Genomic DNA, 22,781 nt, shown 5'->3' with positions numbered 1-22,781 from the left:
TGAGAGAGGGGGAAGCTGCCAACGGAAAGTCTGAGGTTAGCAGAGGCGGGTTCATGTGGTTTAAGGAAAGAAACATCTCACGGGGAAGCAGCGGGGGCTGATGGAGAAGCAGCAGCAAGTCAGCAGCAGATCTGGTTGAGGGAATTCAGGAAGGTGGCTTCGTCCAGCAACAGACGCTCAGTGAATGGGACAGCCTTCTGCCGGGAGCGGATGCCGACTAGGATTTTCATAGCCGGAGAGGAGAAGTCAGTGTCTGGCTGACTCGGGGGAGGGGCTCATACAGCTGGTGACTTGAAGTTGAAGCTGATGCTCGTTGACCATTCCGAAAATCCCAGAGTCCTTAAGAATTATGCTGAGTTGACTCTCCCTCTGCTCTAGAAATAAAAGCGCAGAGCCTAGATGGTGGCACGTCTGTTTACCACATGGTTCACTGGCTCCTTTAAGCCTACTGTTGAGGCCTGATGCTCGGAAAGAAAATACTCCTTTCCAAACACGACTGACTGATCACAGACAATGCTCCTGGTCGCCTGAGGGCTCAGATGGAGATATTCAGCAAGATGAATGCCATATTCATGCCTGATGATGCCGCATCCGTTCTGCAGCCCATGAAATAGGGAGTAATTTTGATGTTCACGTTGTATTGTTCAAGGAATACATTTCACAAAGCTGTCATTGTCACAGAGGGTGACTCCTCTGACAGATCTGTGCAAAACATTGGAAAACCTTCTGGAAAGCCTTCACCATTCTAGAGGAAACATTGCATGAGGGACACTTGGGGCTCATAGGAAGACATCAAAATATCCACACGAGCAGGAGTTTGGCAGAAGGTTCACTCCAGCCCACACGGGTGACTTTGAGGGGCTCAGGACGTCAGTGGGGAAAGTCACAGCAGGTGTGGTGGAAACAGCAAGAGACCAAGAATCAGGAGTGAGGCTGGAAGGTGGGACTGTTTCGCTGCCTCTCACACTCCAACTTGAATGGATGAGGACTTCCTTCTTAGGGGTGAGCAAACAAAGTGTTTCTTGAGATGGAATCGCTCCTGGTGAAGACGCTGTGAAGACTGTTGAAATGACAGCAAAGGATAGGATCTCCTATGTACCTAGTTGATAAAACAGTGGCAGGGTCTGAGATAACAGACTTCAATTTGGAAAGAAGTTCTGTAGGTAAAATGTCATCCAACAGCATCGCGAGCTACCAAGAAGGCATTCGAGAGAGGAAGAGTCCATCAATGGAGCAACGTTCCCTGTTGTCTTATTTTAAGAAATGTCGTGGCCACCCTCCCCTTCAGCCACCACCACCCCGATCAGCCAGCACCCACCAACATGGAGGCACGACCCTCCACGAACAAAAATATCATGATGGCCTGAAAGCTCAGAGGCTGGTTAGCATTTTTTCAGCAATAAAGTACTTCTAAATTAAGGGAAGTGTATTTTTTTAGACCTAATACTACTGCACACTTAATAGTGTAAATATATCGTTATATGCACTGGAAAACAACGAAAAAATGCTATTTGACTCCCTTTATTTCAATATTCACTGTATCGTGGGGGTCTGGAACTGAACCCACAAGGTGTCTCGTGCCTATAATTAAAACCCATTCCCAAGGAACTGTACCGTTGTGCTTTCCAGACAGCTCACCTGATTCTATCTCACTGGGTTGGTGAGAAGAGATGAAATGATTTCAGCCTTTTTCTGTGTGCTAATGATTTAGAAATCCCAGATCATGACTGGGGTGCTGTGGAAAATATCTGTAATACCCAGTCCTCAACCAGCTTACCATATTTCTGTCTCAGAATCTCCGTGCATTAAGATTTTTTCTGTTCTTGGAACACCCCCTGCCCCCCACCCCCCACCCCCACACACACTGGCCACCCTCCCTTCCTGCAGCCAATATTTGTTTACTTTGGGAACTCCTGGCATGGGCCGACTCCTTGGAGAAGCCTCCCACCCACAATTATATATGTTACCCTGTGTTGTTCAGGTTGGAATGGACATGTTTTTGTGACATGTTTGACTCTTTTACGAGTTTAAGAGCCTCCTTTGAGAAAGGTATTTGAAGAGATAACCTAAGGACCCAGGATAGAGTTTATACATAGTAAACACTCACTGTGTGTCAGTCTCCAAATTTAACTTAGTTCAGAAACTCTCCTGAACTGGGTGTATTTATAAATAAGTGAAATGTTTCAATTATATTGTTACTATTTTTTCAATTACATGATTCTTAAGAGTTGTTTTATCTCTAAAATTCTGTAACTCAGTAAACAGAAAATGATACCTTTTTTTAAAAAAAGATTTTATTTATTTATTTGAGACAGGGAGAGAACACGACAGGGGGAGAGCAGAGGGAGAGGGAGAAGCAGACTCCCCCCAGCTGAGTAGGGGCCTGATGTGGGGCTCGATCCCAGGACCCTGAGATCATGACCTGAGCTAAAGGCCAATGCTTAATGGACTGAGCCACCCAGGAGCCCCAGAGAATGAGAGTTTCTATTTCATAAAGCTGTGCTTCATTTCCTGAATATGTATACAGTCTTGGTAAAAACAATTATTGACTACAAAATGTATAAATATTTATTGTTGAAAAAAATGGTGAAGAAAATTAAAGTAGCCATGTTCTTAGCACACAAAGAAATACAAATTATAAACTTTTAAGAAGGTTGAGATGCATGTACTACTTTAACTTTCCGAATTAAAACACACACAAACACACACACACACACACACACACACACACACACACACACACTTTATCAAATAGTATAGAGAGTACCGAAAGCTTTGCATAAAAGAACTTTCCACTATGGGGCACCTGGGTGGCTCAGTCTGTTGTGTTCAACTCTTGGTTTCTGCTCAGGTCATGATCTCAGGGTTGTGGGATTGAGTCCTTCATGGGGCTCTATGCTGCGTGTGAAACCTACTTGAGATTCTCTCTCTCTCCCTCTGCACCTCTCCCCACTTGCAGTGCTCTCTCTCTCAAATAAATAAGTAAATCTTTTTCTTTCAAAAAGAACTTTCCACTGTAAGTACATTTACCAAAATACTAACTTTTACAGCTTAATATTAGTATATTTAGTAAGTTCTATTAATTCTATGTGTTATCTTGTAACAGTTTTTCATTTGGCATATTATGAATATTTTCCTACAATTATATATTTAATGCTTTAACCCTATCTCTTTTTGGCTAATACATGCTGTTAATATTTTGGGTCATACTTCTCCATCCACCAGCACCCCCCGCCCCATTTTATTGAGCCATATTTGTGTATAGACTTTTTTTTTCAAAAGATGATATAAGCCTATCTTAATTGCTTTACTCACTGACTCTGTGTAATAAACATCCTTCCCATCAGTGAGATGTCATCTGTATTATACATAGACTAATACGGTAGAGCTGTGTTGTAACATCTTGCTACTATATTCTGTAAGATGTAACAAACCACCTTATTTGATACATTTGATGAATTTCCATTTTTTATATTTTTATTTTTTTAAAGATGTGTTTATTATTATTATAGAGAGAAAACATGCGTGTGTGCAGGGGAGCGGGGGTACAGTTAGGGGCAGAGGGAGAGGGGGAGAGAGAATCTTAAGTGCACTCCACACTTAGCATGGAGCCCGACACAGGGCTGATCCCAGAACCCTGAGATCACAACCTGAGCTGAAACCAAGACTAGGATGTTTGACCAACTGAACCACCGAGGCATCCCATTCTTCTTTTTTAAATAATACAACTGTTGGATTGGGAGTCATTGATCAAAGATGGTTCATTTTTGTTTCCCACAGAAAGTCCATACTCATCTGTTTCGTTAGCATGGAATAAAAAAGCCCATTTCTTTAAAAAAGGCAATACTTTTAGGCATTCATGTTATTTTTAATCTTTACTGTATTATAGATCTGAAAACTTCATTGTTGCCTTATTTTCTAATATATACTGGCTCTCCTGTAGATTTAAAAAAATTTTTTTTAATTAACATATAATGTATTATTTGCTCCAGGGGTACAGGTCTGTGAATCGTCAGGCTTACACACTTCACAGCAGTCACCAAGGCACATATGTTCCCCAATGTCCATAACCCCACCACCCTCTCCCTGCCCACCTCCCCCCCGCTACCCTCAGTTTGTTTTGTGAGATTAAGAGTCTCTTATGGTTTTTCTCCCTCCTGATCCCATCTTGTTTCCCATAGATTTTTTTAATGAATTACATATTCATGCATGTTATTTGCCCATTTTTTGTTTGGAATATTCATTTTTAAAAAATTGACTTGAAGGTTTTACATTTGTGATACTTTGTTTAAAACGCTTTGAGAACATTTGGAGGAATCTAGTAATGGGAAGAGCAGATTCTGGGGTGTACGCTGAGTCCTTGAGAATTTAAGGTATCCCCCACAAGGTATTAATGTTTAAACAATTGAAGCCACCAGACCAAAAAAAAAAAAAAAAAATCTTTGGACATTTTTCCTAACTAATTTGATGGTCGGGGTAAATTGGAATGCCTAATTATAGATGTCACTAGATTCTTTAAATAGAATTACACTCATAAGTCAAATAAGACAATTCATAACAATTTGGTCCGGCATTTTAATTTTGTCTGTTAAATTATTCATGTGAATACTTTTATGAGTTTAGCCATAAATATTTGATTGGTGGTTCCTTCATGACCATAAACTATTTCAGTCCTTCATTTTTCTCATTTATGTTCAGTGAACATACGGGAAGGTGGGGAGAATTTATTTTTCTTAATAACGAGAAACGTCTTTCCCCACAGAGTTATTGAGCCTGTCTGATGAGCATTTACGATGGCTGGAGGTCCACATCATACCTGTTCTGATCGTTTCACCAGGGTGGTGATAAGAGTCCTCATTACCTAGAGGGGAAAATATAACTCTCTATTTTCTGGCTGAGGGAACTGACATTTGGAGAGGTGGGGAATTTTCCAGAAGTTGCACAACACGTTGGTTGGTGGCTGAGTCTGGATTCCGATCTAGGTCAATGTAGACTGAAAGATGGAATCTTTGCCATCTCCCAGTGACTGTCGTGACTGGTCCTCTCTGATCCAAGCCTGTGGGCATATAAATGGCCATTCTCTGCGTGCACTCCTCCATTGGCAGGCACATTTACGAGGTAGACTCCAAAATCCAGAAAGTTGTGTTCTGCTTCTGTTTTCTAAGCACCTGGCTGCATAGACGAAACCTTCCCTGGTATAAACAGGTGTCTGTAGGCACCTCCCAATGTAGGCATGTTTGAAGAGGCGCAAGGACTGGCAGGCCGGTGAGTGTGGGCAACTAGATGGGGATGTCACAAGATGCTTCTTATAGGCGACTTCGCAGAGTGTGGCTTTTGATAGACGATGACCGGTGGCTTAGTGGGATCATAAGTCCTCTTATATCATTCTGTCTCTTGACCCTAAACAGGGTGAGGCGTGCTTCTGTGCCAGAGAAAGGGAAGAGTACTAGAAGCATCACCTGTTCCAATGAGGAGACGCTGGGTTGGTGCCTGGATAGGGCTGCTCACCAGAAACACCAAGCCATCATTAGAAGCCAGGGATTTTCAGCCCCATCTCCATCCTCCAGGGAGGGGAGAGGGGCTGGACATGGAGTTGAGGGTGGATCATGTCTGTGTGATGAAACCTCCATAAAATCCCAATAATAAGGGCTCCCAGAGAGCTGCCGGGATGCGCTGGGAATGTACTGGAGAGTGCTGGAAACCCCGCATTCCTTCCCACATACCTCACCCTACACATCGCCTCCATCTGGCTGTTCGTCTGTGTCCTCTATCCCAGCCCTTCATAAGCTGGCAAACAGAAGTACCCGTTTCCCTGAGTCTGTGAACACTCTGGCCCATTAGTCAGACCCAAGGCATGGGTTATGGGAGACTCTGATGGATGCTCTGTCACTCAGAAAGCACAGGTAACAAGCTGGGCCTGTTGTCGGTGTCCCACGCTGGGAATGGGCCATTCTGTATGACTGAACCTTTCCCTGTGGGGTCCCACACTCTCCAGTGAGATGGTGTCCGAAGTGAGCTGGTTGTGGGACACCCAGGTGGTGTCATGGAGAATCACTTGATGTGTGGGGAAAGGTCCCACATTTGGTGACCAGAAATGTCAAAAGTGAAGGGTTCTCTGTGAAGGTAAGGGATGCCTGGTGGCTCAGTTGGTGAGGTGTCTGCCTTTGGCTCAGGTCATGATCCCAGGGTCCTGGGATTGAGTCCCACATCGGGCTCCCTGCTCAGCGGGGAGTCTGCTTCTCCCTCTCTCCGCTCATGCTCTGTCTCTCTGTCTCTTTATCAAATAAATAAATAAATAAAATCTTAAGGGAAAAAAAAAGAGAGACTTACAGGGAGGACGGAGTAGGAAGCGCCTGGGCATTACTGTACTCAGGAGGGACAGTGACCTGACTTCCTGTACAGGTCTCAGTGGGTCTGTCTGTACATGCCCCGTGACTCATTCTCACCTTCTCCAGGCTTTCTTGGTACCAGCCCTTTCAGCTCTGCTCATGCTGATCACAGCACTCGATTACCCTGGGTTGGGTCATTTTTTAATATTTTTCTCTCAGCCCCTAGGTGATGTCTTTTTTGAGGACAAAGCCGGAATAGCCCGGAACCTGCTGCAGGACATTGACTCACTCCATACATATGTGACAAAGGAAGGACTTAGTCCACAGACGTGTTTTTGTCCCCAGCTGCTCCTCTCAGGCTCTGTGCTCACTGCTGTTATAAATAATTTATCTTCCAAAATGATTGCTCTGGGGGACTTTAACCAGATCCGCTGTGCTTTAGTAACTGCCTTTCCGTTGGGTATTTGTAAGCAGGCCATCAAGTCAGCACACCTGGCCTCTTAGAAGGCCACCCTTCCATTCAAGTACTTCCTGTTGGGTTTTCTGGAAGGCTTTTGAAGGGATTGCTAGGAGGAGCGGGGGCATGGCTGCGTCCTTCCTGTGGACAGGGATCGGGGCTGCAGACCTTGGTCCACTTCTTGCTTTCCCCTGGTTTTGTCATCTTCACACTGGACATGAGAGTTTTTGGTACCACCATGGGACAGGCCTACTGCAGCCTCTTCTGTGTGCCCCCCAGATGGCCCCTCCGATAGGGACCCAGCAAGGGGAGCAGGACAGCCCCAATGTGCTCTCAGGCCCTGCTGTCCAGCCTCCCCTCGTGAGCATGGCTCAGTGAAGGTGGGTCTCGGAGCTGGCGGTGGAAGGAGAGGAGGGCCTGGTGGCTGAAGCCTGGAGGGTTGGGGGGGCTCACTTGGAGCTGGACATGCGCTCCTGGAGACCACGCTGGCCTCTCCTCCATCAGGGATGCCCCCACCCGGCAGGGGGAATAGGCTCCAGGGCTGGGGGATGGTGCTTCCTGGGCCTGACTTGGACGTCACGTGGGGCATCTTCAGGAACGACTGGGCTGTGAGAACAAGAGGTGTAGCAGGAGAAGGGAGGCAGCAGAGGGGGCTGCCCCACTTGACATCCCTCCCCCCACTCTGGCTTGCACCTGGGGACATGAGGTCCTATTGCTCTTGGGTTGAGTCCACATTTAGGAGCACGCTGCACTTTCACCAACAGGAGAACTCTGTCCTTGCCCTGCCAGGTCACAAGACATCCTGTATATATAAAATTTCCAGTGTCCCCCTCAGTGTGGGGAGTCAGAACAGGGGTGCTCCTGCACCCTGAGCTGCCAGAGCCCTGGAGGGATCCCCAGAACCCAGAGAGTGTTTGTGTACATGTGTGTGTGCATGCGTGAGGGGGCTCCCCTGGCCTCAGGCTGGCTGCACGTCTCTGTCTCTGCAGGTGATGCCCCAGCAAGGACCCCGCCTGCGTGGGGCAGCCCACGGCCTCTGGCTCAGGCCACCGCCCTCCTGGTTAAGCGGCTCCGCCACACACGCCGGTCCTGGAAAGGTGCCCTCTCTGACCTGCTGCTGCCCGTCCTCTTCGTGGCCTTGGCCATGGCCTTGTTCATGGTGAGGCCTCTGGCCATCGACTACCCTCCCCTCAAACTGACACCAGGCCATTACGACAGGGCTGAAGCTTCTTTTTTCAGGTAAGAACCTTCTTTTTCCCCTCTTTTACTTCCAAATTATGTCAGGATTATGAATAACAGCAACTTTGATCTTTTTTTTTTAATGTTTTATTTATTTGTTTGAGAGAGAGAGCACAGCAGGGGGAGCAGCAGAGGGAAAAGGAGAAGCAGACTCTGCTGAGTAGGGAGCCTGATGCACGCCTCGATCCCAGGACCCTGGGATCATGACCTGAGCCAAAGGGAAATGCTTACATGACTGAGCCCCCCTCGGTGTCCCAGTAGCTTTGATACTTTTAAGAATCTCAAATACATGTGAGGTTTCATGATTTTGGAGCACTGGGTTCAAGAGGGTAAGCCCGTGGACTGGAGATACTGAGTTTTTTCCTACTCATGCCTACAGACCTACGATATAGCTTCACCCCTAAATCAGGCGCAGGCAGAGCCCGACAACAGCAATAACCGAGCACTCTGAACCACAGACTATCTACAGTGACGTGAATGTGGGCTCTCCCCAGTACTCACGTAGTTCTGGTGCCGACGCGATGAGTTCAGGATGAGTGACTTGAAGGTCTGCCTGGAGGAAAGCCAGTTACAACTGTGGGTGGTCCACAACCAGAGCCGCGGATAAGAGGGACTATGGGGTGTCACGGAACCCTCCCGGTTGGCTCTGGGACGACAGCCAGGAGCTGCACACCTGTCTCTGGAGAGACACATCTGACTTTTCTCTCGGGGTGGGAATGAGCCCATATGCGTCCCCAGGCTGGAGGAGGCCCGTAAATTTGGAGTTTTATAGGAGATGAATTTGCATAATGTGTTTCTAGGGGGTTAGTTTTACCGCTGGGGGCCAGACGGAGGGACCTGAGCTGGTTCCCCGGCTGCCCAGGATGAGGCAAACTTTTGTCCCCTGAGCTCTGCCCTATGCTGAGAGCATCACCAACCTGAATGACCAGGTACAGCTCTCCTTCTGGAAGGTGATGCTCACACGTCTGGGGACCAGGCGCGGCGCATATGACCAGGGGGCGCATGGAGTGGAGGGCACGATGAGCTCTACATATCCATACCGAAAAAACAAGCTTAATTAGCCAGACTCTTGGTGCTTCCCAGTATTAGTTGCTTTTACAACGATGTGCAATTTGGAATTAGGTTTAGACAAGTACAGGCAGAGAAGGTGAAATCGATGACACACTGTCCAGTTCATGTCTTGGTCCTTCCGTTCATTGTGCTCTTCCTCTGGGTGTCCTTGTGATCCATGGAGCCTGGGATTAACTCACAAAGAGGATTCTGCTCTGTTTCCGGAAATGTGGACCGGCCCCATGTGTTCCCTCTGCAAGTGGGCTCCTTTTCCTTCTGCCTAGATATTTTATGCTCCTGCCCTCATCTTCTCTGAACTGTTTTAAAGGAATGGACCAGAAGGACAGCGTCCACTCTAAGGCCTTCTTGCCCAACGTTCCCCTCTGTGCCACACTCCCCAAGTGGGAAGGAGCTGCAACTATCCTGAGTTGTTTAATTATAAAATGTGTTTCTTGAAAAACGATAGGCATAGATACACAGTGTGGGGTTGTGCCAAAGTGGACAGGGTGTGGTGCTCTGTCTGGGGGTGTCCAGGAAAGCCTTCGAAAGGCTATCGCGCCTGAACTGAGTCTCCTCAATGATAGTTTGGTGCTCCCCAGGCAGGGAGGAGAAGTTTCTCCAGATAGAGGAAGAAGTATGAGTCCCATGAAGAGAAACGAGGTAATCCGGCAAAAGTCTTTTTCCTGACAGGTGCGGAAGGCATTCCAAGCAGAGGCCGTGTCCCGCAAGGACAATGAGCAGCAGCATTAAGAGGCTGTGAAATGTGGGCCGTGATCTAATCCGGTTTAGTTTACAATGGCATTTCTTAAATGGTTGTTTCATGGAGAGCTGTTCCTTTGGGTATCCATTCTGAATGTCGCTAAAGAGATTCCCTCTTCCTGTTGGGACTGATTGAGCTGCAAAACAAAGTTAAATAGGTTTCTTTTCTATAAACTTCTCAGAGCTTTCAGTATGTTGAACTGGCCACACAGAGCCAGATTTCCTCTGTTTGCTTACTTCCAGTCAATCCTGTAATGAGAATCTCTCTGAAGCCTGCGGAGGCTAGGACTGAACGTATGTTCCGTACCCCATTATCCCAGCCCTCTGCCTCTGTCTAAACACACTCCAATTCTGTATCTGTTGTGAAGTGTACAAAAGAATCCCATGCATCTGAGAATGACCTTTTTCACTTCATAGTGCATGACTATGCACTTCCATATTGTTCCATGTTTCTGCATATCATTTGTTTTGAATATTGGACAGTATTCCGTGGTATGAATATGCCACAACTTATTAATCTTCTCTCTTAATGATGGACATTAGGAGCTCTTTCCAGGTTTTTTTGTTTGTTTGTTTTTGGCTTGTTCATTTGTTTTTGCCATTGAGAACGGTGCTGCATGAACATTCTAGCATATTCTAATAAATGTCTAATAATAGTTATACCCATATAAAAGCCTCTCATGGCTGGTCCTAGAAACGTAATTGTTGATCACTTGCAGAGTATGTAAATATCCTACTTTAGGAGATAATGCCAAACTTTTTCCAGAGCGGTTACAATCTTGCATATATGTATCGTCTTCGGTGCCTTTATGTATTTCTTAAAAATAGCCACCTTAAGAAAATGTTTATGCTAAAGAGGTGTATTTTGGGGAGCCATAGTCTACCTTGGTTTGCAATCAGAGTTTCTGGATGCTGTTGTCCTTTTCAGAGTTATCAGGAGATGGTAGGTAGCGCAGCTTCCCCCCCAACCCCGCATGCCACCCCCCGCCCACTCCTCTCACCCTCCCACCCTCCCACAGTCCCCACCACCCCCGCAGCTGCCTGTTTGCCTGGTTCTCTTTTTTTCTTAGATAATATTTTCTGTCTGTAAGCTTATAGGATTTCTTCTTTGTCTTTAGAGTGTTGGATCTTTTTCTTGTTTTTGTTTTTTAATCTTTTTCTCAAGGGATCTGTGGATTTCAGTCCAGGGGGCTCCATTAACAACAGGAAGCCCCTTTGGGGTGGTGGTTAGAAATATGTATCTGTTCTGTACCAGCAAGCTCCCTGGGTCACTCTGATGCTTGGTAAAATTTGTGAGTAACACGGAGAGAGAAACAGTATCCCGTTAGGTACTGCCTCCAGAATCAGGATTGGCCACTGATTTTCACTTTCTAGAGTCTGGTAATGACAGAATTCACTTGGTTCTAACAGCACTTTAAAATATAGCTGAGGATTTGAAGACAAGCACAAAATAATAGTTTTAGGAACAAGCATTTGAATCTTCAGACCACAAGGGAAAACTTAAAGCCAGTCTTTTTTTTTTTTTTTTAAAGCAGTGATCTCTAGACCTAAGCAAAAATCTAGTAGAAAGCAAACCATAACTTTTAAACTTGCACTTAGTAAGTCTAGTAAGTAAGCTCCAAGCAAACCACTTCGCAGATCAATATGTTTTTCAGAAAAAAAGGATTTTAAACTTTCATATTTGTTCTTGGATTAATGGGTCAAAAGAAAGCAATCCAGAGTGTTTCTACAGATGCCACAAATAATGTTTTCTTTTTATGGGCAACAGTTCAGTGGAAAATATGTCCCTTTCCTTGTAAACGTGTTTTCTCATTTGTCAGAAACTGGGAGGTTGTTTATGCAGAGGTCACAACACCGACTTAGGAGACATTACTTTGGTATAAATTTCAGCGTGTTTCATCACTGTCCTTTCTGTCCACTGTTGTACGGAATCCTATTAGGTCAACTGTAAACCACCTGAATACTTAAAAACCTTTGTTGTGTTTTATGCAGCGGGGAAGATGGCGTTTTCCTATTAGTAATTACTCTGTGCTGGATGCTACAGCCATGTTCCTATCCTAAGCTTATGCACAGGTATGGAGCTGAAAAGAATTGTCCTCAGCAGAAACACAAAACTAATTTATTGTCATGAGTTGGTCTTTCTTTTCTATTAAAATTGTTCCTCTCTGAAAGTTAAGAGGTCAAGGAAGACCATATTTAAGGAGGTAAAATATTTGGATAGTGATGAAGGATTAGCCCAGTCGTAAGATCACAGTTTGCTTCATGAATTATTTTTGAGAATCTACTGTGTTCCAACTGCAGTCCTAAGCCTGATGTCCTTTCTCCCCTGGGTCATTTTCTCCCGTGATGAGAGGGGATCATCAGTTAAAAACTAGTGGTTTTTAAAACCACTGGTGATGTCAAAAGCCAGTGGTGAAGGTCTCCAGGCCACTGGGCAGGAACAGGAGAGAAGAGCGAGGAGGCAGAGGAGGGCTCCCAGGAGAAGGAACTCAGAGCTCAAATGCCGCTGATGGCTTAGCAGCAAGTGCAGGGAGAGGGGATGCACTTTTGGGGAAACTGCAGGGCAGGGGAGGAGCTGCCCAATCAAGGTGGTTTAGTGGGACTGGGCGGGGCCAGGCGGGGCGAGCCTGGATGGGAGGGGCCAGCTGGGGTCAGGTGGAGTTTAGATTGGCTGGGAGGGGCGAGGGGGGGCCAGGTGAGGTTGAGCTGGGCTGAGGTGGGTCTGGCCCCGTGGGATGGGATGGGGTGGGATGGGATGGGGTGGGGTGGGGTGGGGCAGGTGGGGGTGGGGTGGGGCAGGTGAGGGTGGGCTGGGCCGGGCAGGGGAGGAGTGGGGCATCGTGCAGCCTTCTGGGAGACAGTGCTGGGCAGCTTTTGCCGAGAGATGGCAAGGTCTGAGGAGTGCTGGGGGCGCTTAGTTCCCTTCTCAAGGCGCGTAGGTAACGAGGAAGGTCATGGGGGCGGCATCTGGTCAACGTGAAGCTGAGGAAACATTATTTGGTGTGTTGGAGGCTCACTGAGGGGATTAGGAAAATTTGAAATCTCGGTCAAATCCCATCTGGGCAGAAGTCTGCACTGTGGGAAACACTGAGGTTCCTTTTCGTTTTGGGCTTTTATTGGTGCTTCTGGGTCGTGGAGGTTCAGTAAGACTGAGCAGCTCGACCCCCCCCCCCCCCCCGCCCGGATTTGATTGCCGGGCGGATTCAGAACCGTGATCGGGAATCAACATCTCGCTGTCCGTAAGCAAATCAGAAGACGCTGTGTTTGGACAGGACACCGGGATCTTACATTCCTTACAGGAAGCTTCTGTTTTAAGTTGTTTAAAATGAACCTTTGTGCGCATTTGTTAATGTACCTGCTGCTTTCCAAAGAGATTTGAGGCCACCCTCTACATGTAAGTAACCGCTCATGCTAGTAGTACATCATTTTTCTTTATCTTGGGGGAAAGCGTTCCCTACCATGTCTCTTCAGAAGCATTTTGAATAAATGATATAAGTTCTGGAAGTAATAAACCTTTTCTTTTGGAAATGCAGTAGTAATTCAGAGTTTTAATTACTTCAAAGAGGCCACTCCCAATGAGTACAATTTAGACAGATTTAAATGCTCTTTTCCTCTCCATTTTCTCAAGTCAAGGTATTTCTTTCACTCCATGTATGGAATGTAATAGAGTTTGTTTCCACACCTCCCCAGGTTAGAGGAATAGTGTGTCTTACCGCCGGCAGTGTCTTTAGCAAGGAAATTAAGCCTTGGCTGTTCCTCAGCAGCTATCACCTAACTTCTGATGTTTGTGCCAGTAAAATAAATATGATAATCGATGTCTACTTAAAGCACACACAGGATTTACCAAGAAATTGTTGTTCCATATAGCTCACATATAGAAAAAAAAAAGCATAAAAATACAAACTTCTATTGCAGAGTGGCCAATAGAATATTCAAACAAACCAGAGTTCCAACATTAAGAGAATTTTTAAAATAGATTTTAATATATTAATGTGATGAAACCTTCTGCAGCCTTTAAAACTCTTTTTAAAAAGCCATGCAAAAATGCCAAAGATGACAATGTTGCAGAAGTGAGAAGATGAGGACAAGAATACAGTGTGAGCATTAATACGTAACAATTAATATGTAATAATGGTTTTGCTTTACTATACTAACTCAACAGTAAGCGTTATCTGCGATCACAGATCTAAGAATCATGTGCCCCGATCAGCTCAGCTAGGGCGTGCTGTCCTGTGATCTCTGCCAGCAAGTACTAACACTGCCACCTTATTTCTTTTGTCTTCCGATAAAGCAGCAGCGGGAGCGAGAGCGAGGGCCAGGAGCTCACCCACATGCTTCTGCGGAAGTTTGGAGATCAGGATCCACTCTGTGCTGATTTGAACCCAAACCTGTAAGTATCCGTTGCCTTTGTGAGAGTGTGCCCTCTACCCACAACCCTGCAGACCCCGAGAACCATCTCCCTGCCTGACTGGTCTTTCCCTTTGCAGGTTCATTTTATTTTCTTTTTAAAAGACTGTAATTATTTATTTTAGAGATGGGGGAGAAGGCACAGAGGGAGAGGGACAAGTAGACTCCATGGTGAGCACAGAACCCACCTGAGGCTCCATCCCATTACCCTGAGCTCATGACCTGAGCTGAAATCAAGAGTGTGTGGGGTGCCTGGGTGGCTCAGTTGGTTGAACGACCGCCTTCAGCTCAGGTCATGATCTTGGAGTCCCAGGATCGAGTCCTGAATCGGGCTCCCTGATTGGGGAGTCTGCTTCTCCCTCTGACCTTCCCCCTCTCACGCTCTCTCTCTCATCTGTCTCTCTCTCTCTCTAATAAATAAAATCCTAAAAAAAAAAAAAGTGGGTGGATTAACCCACTGAGCCACTCAGCTCCCCCACCCAGCCCCCCTTGCAACGTTAAGTGACATACATTAGCCTAAGGAGTCAGTTAGGCTACATAGTTGCCCCTTCTTTCCTCGGTAAACACAAACACAAGCTTTATATTATAGCTAAAAAATTAATAATTAATAGTATTCAATTTCTTTGATAAAACCCAAAGATAAAAAGCATGAAGTAGCAAGTAAATATGAAATGTGTAGTAACTTACTTTTAGGGAAAACTTGTACCTATGGAAAGACTGTATTTTTATTTTTAACCAAAGGAACTTAAAATGGTTCACCTGTTGGAGGTGAATTACGTTGAAGATTTTTTTCCTTCTAAGATTTGAAAGTGATAACATCGAGACAACTTTTTAATGAAACTCGTGAAAGCCTGCCTTTCTTCGTAAAGAATTTCCTCTCTCAGTTTGCTTGACTATTACGTATTGAGCATCTACTATAAGAGCAGTGCTGCGGGAGGAACCAGGGTTGATGTCCGACCTGGCTCTGCTCCAGGAATGGACGGTTCCGGGAAGAGCACGTGGGGAACGTGATAAAACCACAAGGATGTGTTAAGTACCAAAGTGTACGCTTTGGAGTCATAAATATAAAAATCTAGACAATAATGCACTATTGACAGTAGGTTTTTCTAATGGGCGAGGACACATCAGTGCATTAGTCAAGTCATCAATCAGGAGGGAATAACTATTAGGGGCGCGGTATGGACAAATTAATGGGAAATTAATTATGTCGCCTCACTGTAGTCTGGTGTTGAAAAACAAAGTAATTCTGTTTACTAAGCAGGAGCTTCTATGGCAATACCTTTGTGTCCGCCCCTTTGCTGCACCCAGGGTTGGGGGGGGTGGTGTTGAATGTAAAACAGGCTTGGAGAAACTGACCAGCAGCCCAGGGCCTGCGGAGAACTGGGCTGGCCCTGCCTGTGGAGTGTGGCTGGCTGATCAAAGGACGTTTTTTTAAAAAAAGATTTTATTTATTTATTTGAGAGCGAGAGAGATCGCACACAAGCGGGGGCTGCTGCAGAGGGAAAGGGAGAAGCAGGCTTCTTGCTGAGCCGGGAGCCTGATGCAGGGTTCGACCCCAGGACCATGAGATCATGACCTCGGTCGAAGGCGGATGCTTAAGGACTGAGCCACCCAGGTGCCCTCAAAGGACATTTCTTCATCGAATTTCTCCAGAGAGGGAAAAAGTAGATTCAGTGCTAAGAACAGCAGAACATATTTAGAATTGCAGTTCCTTTCCTGGCACTCAGGATGGCTCCCCATCCTCACCCCTCCCCAGGCTCAGAAACCCCTCCTTTAGCTGCCCTCCCCACCCCCCTGCAGCTAGCTCACCCTCCTTGGTTTTTCTCTTCAGCCTTTCTTTTCCTTCCAGAATCTGTGTGTTGGTTTTCTCCTTTCTCTCGGGAAATGCACAGGGTCTATTCTTAACCATTTCTATTTTGTAACCTTTCCTGCCCCTTTGTCTTGGTCACAGGGACAAAAGGCTGGGGGTTGGGGGGGGGGGTGCTGCCTCACTCAAGAATGTTATTTTAGGGGCTGAAGGCTTTTCCTTTCTTCCCTTCTAGGTTCTTTAGCAGGTCTAATAATTAAATCGTTGTAAGACAAATGAACGGGAGAAAAACAAATTTAATTAGTATGTATGGGAGCTCAAAGAAGTGACCAAAGCAATTGGCTGGGACACCTTTTAGACTAAGAGACAATACATTTGTAAAGAATCTACAAAACAAAGAGGTTTGGGCTTGGGGTAGGCAATTGGTAAAGAAGAAACAAGGTTTGCTTATACAGGATTCTCCAGAAAGGAAGAGAGGGTACCTTCCTCAGGGAGACATTTCTCCTACTTTCAGGACAAAGGGTCTGAGTGCCTGGCCTCCACCAGCTCTTTCCTCTGTAAATTTAATCCAAAATAATCAATATATCACGGTTGCATATTTTGGGGAAGACTGCCCTGGGCCCGTCACTATGAATACTTATATTAATAATTTCTGCCCATGTGACAAAAATAGGCTTGATTTCCTAAGATCCCAGATGGAAGCAAAAGGTTTTCCTTAAGACAAGTAAATTTCCTTCTGTAAGTGAAAGCTAGTCTTGAATTTAGGGATATCTATATTTTCCTTTCTTGGCAGACTTGACCAATCATTTGATTGTTAAATTAGAGGAATCATTTTAAGATACTAAGTGGGATTCTGCTTATGGGTTATTTTTCTGTTGAGTTCCTCTGAGTCTCCTATGGAAGAGTATGATGATGAATGCCTGACTTTTACCTCTTTTTGTACGGAAGGTAATAAAGAGCTCCAAAAAAATTAATTGTGGTATAAGCCTGACCTAAAATACAAGTTTTCCCATCATAATACATGATGTGTTATTTAAATTTTAAAATGTGCTTAAAGTTGCCAGTTTTTGAAAGGCAACTTGTAGCTTTCAGTATTTAATTTCATTTTACCAGGTTTGTGATTGGGTGACACTTTCCCTTCCGTCTCTGAGGCAAAATGGTCCCTTTGCCACCCATGCTTGTTGATGCTTTAAAGAGAACAAGAGTGGAAGGAAGCAGATTTTTTTATTTCCACTGAACTGTGAAAGCCAGGTGGGGAGAGGTGGAAGGTCATTTCCATGATCCGACGGTCTATAGCAGTATGAGGAACCGTCTCGTTGTCCTCTGACTCCCAGGGCTCCCGAGGTTGGGTCCGCAGCTAGGAGCAGCCGGTGACACATTCCTTCGGGGGAGACTCAGGATGTTGAGGTGAAGCCCTGAGATCCCGAGGAGTGTGCAGATCCGCCCTGGTGGGGAAGGGGCAGAGAGCCCGGCACCGGCTGCCTGAGCCCACGTCTCAGCTCTACCTTGTCTCTGCCGTGTGTCGTGGGCAAGTTCCTAACCCCAGCTCTGTTTCTGCATCCCAGGCTCCCGGTTCTCCAGAAAGAGCAGCGCTCAGCTCAGGTGGTCCTGTTCTTGGACCGGGGTATCTGTTCTGAACTCAGGTTCAGTGGTTTGCCCCTGGAAACCTGATACTTAAGGGACAAAGAGTGGTGGGTGAGGAAAGTCTGCTTCATTCAGAAAGCTGGCTACCTGGGAAGATAAGGCGGGCTATGGTCCCAAAGGCCATCCTCTAGGCCAAGCGGGAGAATTTTAGAGGGGAGGTGCTGGAAAAGCGCTGGGGTGGGTGGGTGGGGGCTCCCTGCCAGAGAAGTGAGTGCTTGGCGCTGAGTCACCTGTCCACAGGACCCTGAACGGACTTGCTGGCATTGGCAGGTGTTCTCAAATGCCGTCAGGGCTGGTCTTCTGGGGAATTCTGGTCCTTCACTCTCCAGGCCAGTGGTCTGCAGATCTCAAGGCGAGTGAGTGAGGTCTGCTATAGACCAAGGGGCTTAGGTCCTCGAGCAAGGCAGTGTTGGCTTGAAGCCAGTTCAGCCTTCAGACGGGCTGGGGTGCCCTTGCTGCCCCCATGGGAAGGGCTGTTGTTCCTTTAGGCAAGTTTGTGTCTCAGGGCCCTTTCCTCCTGAGATCAGGCCCTTAGGGCAGCTCACTCCTGAGATGCAAAATGCACACCAGACAGGAATCTCAGCCTCCCCTGCATTCAGGAGATCCGAAACCCAGCATTCCTGAATGCCGCATCCCAGACCGGAAGAAGCCAGGTTCTTGCTGACCTGCTTCCGTGGACACAGCAAGGGTCTTCTTGTCGTTGCCTGGATGCATCGCACCTTGGTGGGAGCACGTGGGAGCAGCACAGCCCAGAGCCAGGAGCTCAGGGCACCAAAGACCTGTCCTACTCAGTGTGACCTTGGACGAGCTCTCTCTCAGAGCCTCCATTTCCCCTTCTGAAAAGTGGGGCCAGCGGGACGTTTTGGCAAAAATCCTGGCAAGGTGTCTGTTGTTCGGGAAATGTTCGTTTCCTCCCTTCTTGACCAAGTTTTGAGGAGAGAGGGATGATTATTACTAAAGCAACTTCTGATTTATGAGCATCAGGAAAAAAGAGTTGGAGACTCCAAGGGTGAGAGCCCCCGGGGAACTTCAGGATGAAAGGTTTGGAGCCACTCCACGAGGTCCTTTCCTCACCGTTTCTGTCCAGCAGCCTTTCTTCATACTGGGAAATTAATCCTTGTTTTTCTTTAAATGCTGATTAAATCGCTGTGTCGCGCCACGAAGCCGAATTAGCAGCTCCTGTGCTTATCGCTTGCTGGAGTGGTGCGCAGAGTGGAGTGCCCGAGAGCAGGTGTCTGAGCAGGCAGACGAGCCGCATGCCCCGGCGCACGTCCCCAGGAGCTTTGGTAGCACTTTCTGTACAGCCAACCAAGTGAGCATCATTTAATAGAATGGAAACATTGTCATTGTAATGAAATGTTGTCATCAGATTAGCAGCTCAAGCTGTGAAGACAAATGTAAGAGCTCTGCCTTCTGCAGCAGGAGATGACTATCTCCTGAGCGGCTCTGGGCTGATGCAACTCGCTTTTATGGAAATCAACGAGCTCTGTAATCGGAAAGATCATCCTGAGTCTCTCCTCTGTTTGCTAGGAGGAACTCTTCATGCTGGCGCGTGGATCCCCCATCTCAGGCCCGAAAACCCGACTCCTGCGGCTGCCTGGTAGGTTTCTACAGTGTGTTTCATCCTTTGTAGGCTTCAAACCTCAAGTCACAAAAACGAGCTTACTCCCTCTACGACGTCTACGACGTCTTCATTACCGTTAACTCAGGGAGCTTCTGCGACTCTCTGCTTGACCTGATTAGCTGGTTCTGGGAAAAGTTACAGTACACAGAGTGGACATTTACATGATACGACGTTCTGTGGACTCTACAGTGACCCTGCTACTCATTTTTTGCTGTTCATGACCATTGACATCTCTGACAGCATTTAATAAGCACATTAATCTTCAATTCATGAGAAAGAAGCTAGAATTGCCTTTTGGGGAGACATTTCCCCCAATTTTAAGTCAGGGTGACCTCCAGCGTCCTGTCTTATACATGCTGGAGTGTGGAGAGCTGCATATTAGAAGCTAAGGTACACCTGTCTCGTCCGATTACGGCTGTCCTACAGAAACAGATGGGGGTACGGATTCCACTATTAAAGCGGGGCTCTAAGCTCTCCGCTCTGCGCCAGGGTGGGAATTGGAAGTTACTTGGAAAGCTGACTGGAACTTATCTCAAAGCAAATGTCAAAAGGTAATTAATAAGAAAGCCTCAGCCTGTTAGCCACACTCGCCAAGCTAACATGCAATCCTGATTTCCAGAAAGGAAAAGCAAGTCTCAGTTGAAATGGACCAAGGGTCTGTTAAGAAAACATGGTCCCATGAAGCCCATGTTTTCAGGGGTTTTCTGTTTAGTGGAACATGGGATATATTTCTTTTACTAGCGTAGTGACTTGAGGAGGTTTTTTTTTCTGGATGGAACTGGCCTGTTTTCTTCTCTGACGCAGAGCGTGGGCAAGTGAGTGAGAGCAGTGGCACAGCCCCGTGGCAGAGGCGTGGTTGGTGTCTGGCCTGAGAGTTTGCTGAGACTCCACCCATGTCCCCGGGGCCTGGCTGTCCGACTACTCAGCCGTCTTGCGAGCTCCTTTGCAGGGACAGCCCAGCTACCTCTGGCTCCCGGTTTTTTGGACGCAACGATGGATTCCTCCCTCTCTTGTTTATTCCCTTCTGTTATGAAACCACTAATTTTTCATTCTGTGCCCTTATTCCTGGCCTTGATTTAATCATTCTGTTCAATCAGCACCTTTTTCTGTGAGCTACCTTAGCTCCGTTGTCACTAGACTGGGTGTCAGTGGCAAAGAAACGAATGACAGAGATGTTCCTAAATTCACGCCAACTTGCATGAACCATAACATTGCAGTATTATGCATGGAGGGAAGAAAGGTTCCTGTGAAATAGCCAGACAAACCTCGGACATGCAGGTTGGGATGCGCTTTGAGAAATGCTGCTCCACACGTTGGGAGGCAGAGGACTCTGGTCCAGGAGATGGGACGTCCAGGTGGAAATCAGACCCACCGCACGGAATGGTGCCACCTTACAGGCTGGCCCAGAGGGGCCGCACACGGTGTGCGGGAGGACTGCCAGTACCCAGCTCTGGGTCTCCACTCCCAAGGGATCATGCTGAGCCCAGTTACTGGAAGGCAAAGTATTTCTCTCCCCTTAAATTCACAGGTGTCACCCAGAGGCCCCGGTGTGCATGAATACGCCCATTCCCTGGGGTTTTCATTGATTGTGTGAGTCTCTCCGAACCTACAGCAGTGATCCAGGGGCAGCCCTGCTTCTGAGGGGGGACATGTTACTTTGTAGACATGCCACTGCAAGGGCACTGGAATCGAGCTGGCTCCGGAGAACAAGGGGTTGTTTCAGGCTTCAGTGTCCCGGGAGAACCCCAAGATATGACTCAAAGCGTGCCATCAGCAAAGAGCGTGGCTTCCCACAGACTGAGTGGAGGGGGCACTCGCTTCCTGTCTCTGCTATAATGACTTGTCATAGATAGGGTGCCTTCAAGCAACAAGTCCATCCTATCACTGCCTTGAGTCAGACGTCTGAAAACCGGTGTACAGGGATGAAATCAGGGTGCTCTGCCTGGAGGCGGTGGCAGGGTCTGTTCATATCCCTCACAGCTTCTGCTGACTCCTTCCTTCCTGTTCCTTGTCCTCCTCCTCTCTCTCTGCCTCTCCCTCTTCCAAGGGTGCATGTGCCTGCTTTAGGGCTTACCCTGACCTGACAATCCAGGACAGTCTCCACTTTCCATGCTTACTTGAATAACGTCTGCAAAGTTTGCCATCAAAGCCCTTACAAGTACGTTCCCGAGATTCAGACCTGACACCTCCGCAGGCCAGTGTTCAGCTTACTACAGAGGGCATGTTGGGGTGGAACCAAACAGAGAAAGAGAAACCAAGGACATGTTCTAGTGCACCTGACTTCTTGATTGGAATTTGAATTTTTCTGCAAGGCAAGCACCTGAGTGAACCCGGCTGCTCTAGAGAGATGTGTCCATCTAATCCAGATGGGTTAGAAAGGAAGCTGGAGGTAGGGAAACCAGACAGGGTTTTGCTTTCCCCTGGACTGAGGTCACTGACATCTGCAGAAACTGATAATGACTCTCATTCCTTTCCCTGTCTTTCCCGTCCATTCGATCACAAACCTGGAAGCCTTATCTTGAATTTATCTATGACCTTTACTTGCCATCCTTTTACAGGTGTCTGATCCCTTGAAACCCAGGAGCTGGGGAAGCTGGGTTCACTTCCAGCGTGCGGATGGGAAAGCTTTAGAAGCTGAAGTGAGCTCCTGGTGGTGTAGCTGCCTGAGTGGGTTGTCTTTTCTAGACCGTTCCGGGAAACAGAGTCTGGATCCTGATGGTGCTGGGGCGAGCCTCTCTGCGCAGCGATGAGTCCGTGGCTCTGGGCAGGTGTCAGCCCTCCCAGTGAGTGCTGGACCAGAGCCGTTTGGCTTCTACTTACGGGACTTCTGCGAGAGATATGGTCTCTGGAATTCTCCTGTGTAGTGACCCTCAACTCACTGCCTCAGTTTCATCAGATGCCAGATCACCCCTGTGGGAGTATTGTTCCCTTTTGAGTTCTTGCAAATCCACCCAAACTTGCATGCGGAGAAGGTTGTGAAGTTCCCAGTCAAAACCGCGGGAGAAGGTCATGGTGGGATTCTGGTATAATTCTCAAATGAAGGTGACTCTCAAGGAGCTTAGCAAACCAGAGCACGGAAAAGCCCACAGAGAAGTTATGAGAAAAGGAAAATGAAGCTGGCGAAAGTCATGTTGAAAGTGATTTCGGGGAGGCTGTGTGTGGGTTATAACAAAGTTTCTATTTTCCCTCTTTGGAAACAATTACAGAAGTGTCCGAACACAAGTGCTGGGGTTCCCTACCTGACCAACCGCCAGGGGCACACTCTGCTGGACCTGTCAGCCTTCCACCTGGAGGAGTACTTGCTGGTGCCGTCGGAGAGACCCAGGTGGGTCCAGATTGTCCCTGGGTCTTTTCTGTTCTTCAGGTCACTGTGGAAAGCCTATTGTTTCAACTGCCAGCATTCTTATTCTATTTCTTTTCTTTTCTTTTCTTTTCTTTTCTTTTCTTTTCTTTTCTTTTCTTTTC

The 22,781-nt window shown here is 47.0% G+C and overlaps 1 protein-coding gene across 1 annotated transcript in view; it reads left to right on the top strand.

Annotated features, from left to right (window-relative positions):
• Positions 1 to 22,781, top strand: part of ABCA13 (ATP binding cassette subfamily A member 13) — a 298,434-nt gene that overhangs the window by 168,992 nt on the left and 106,661 nt on the right. The window contains exons 40-43 of the mRNA XM_032874934.1: positions 7,776 to 8,025; positions 14,129 to 14,224; positions 19,223 to 19,292; positions 22,523 to 22,641. Of these exons, the coding sequence (XP_032730825.1) occupies positions 7,776 to 8,025; positions 14,129 to 14,224; positions 19,223 to 19,292; positions 22,523 to 22,641 (535 nt within the window). The remainder of the gene's footprint in view (positions 1 to 7,775; positions 8,026 to 14,128; positions 14,225 to 19,222; positions 19,293 to 22,522; positions 22,642 to 22,781) is intronic.

The sequence above is a fragment of the Lontra canadensis genome, unplaced genomic scaffold, assembly GCF_010015895.1.
Source record: "Lontra canadensis isolate GAN:19392208 unplaced genomic scaffold, GSC_riverotter_1.0 scaffold54, whole genome shotgun sequence".
In the NCBI taxonomy this organism is placed as follows: Eukaryota; Metazoa; Chordata; class Mammalia; order Carnivora; family Mustelidae; genus Lontra; species Lontra canadensis.
Note: the sequence above shows the minus strand (reverse complement) of the source record. Positions and strands in the feature narration are given on the sequence as shown.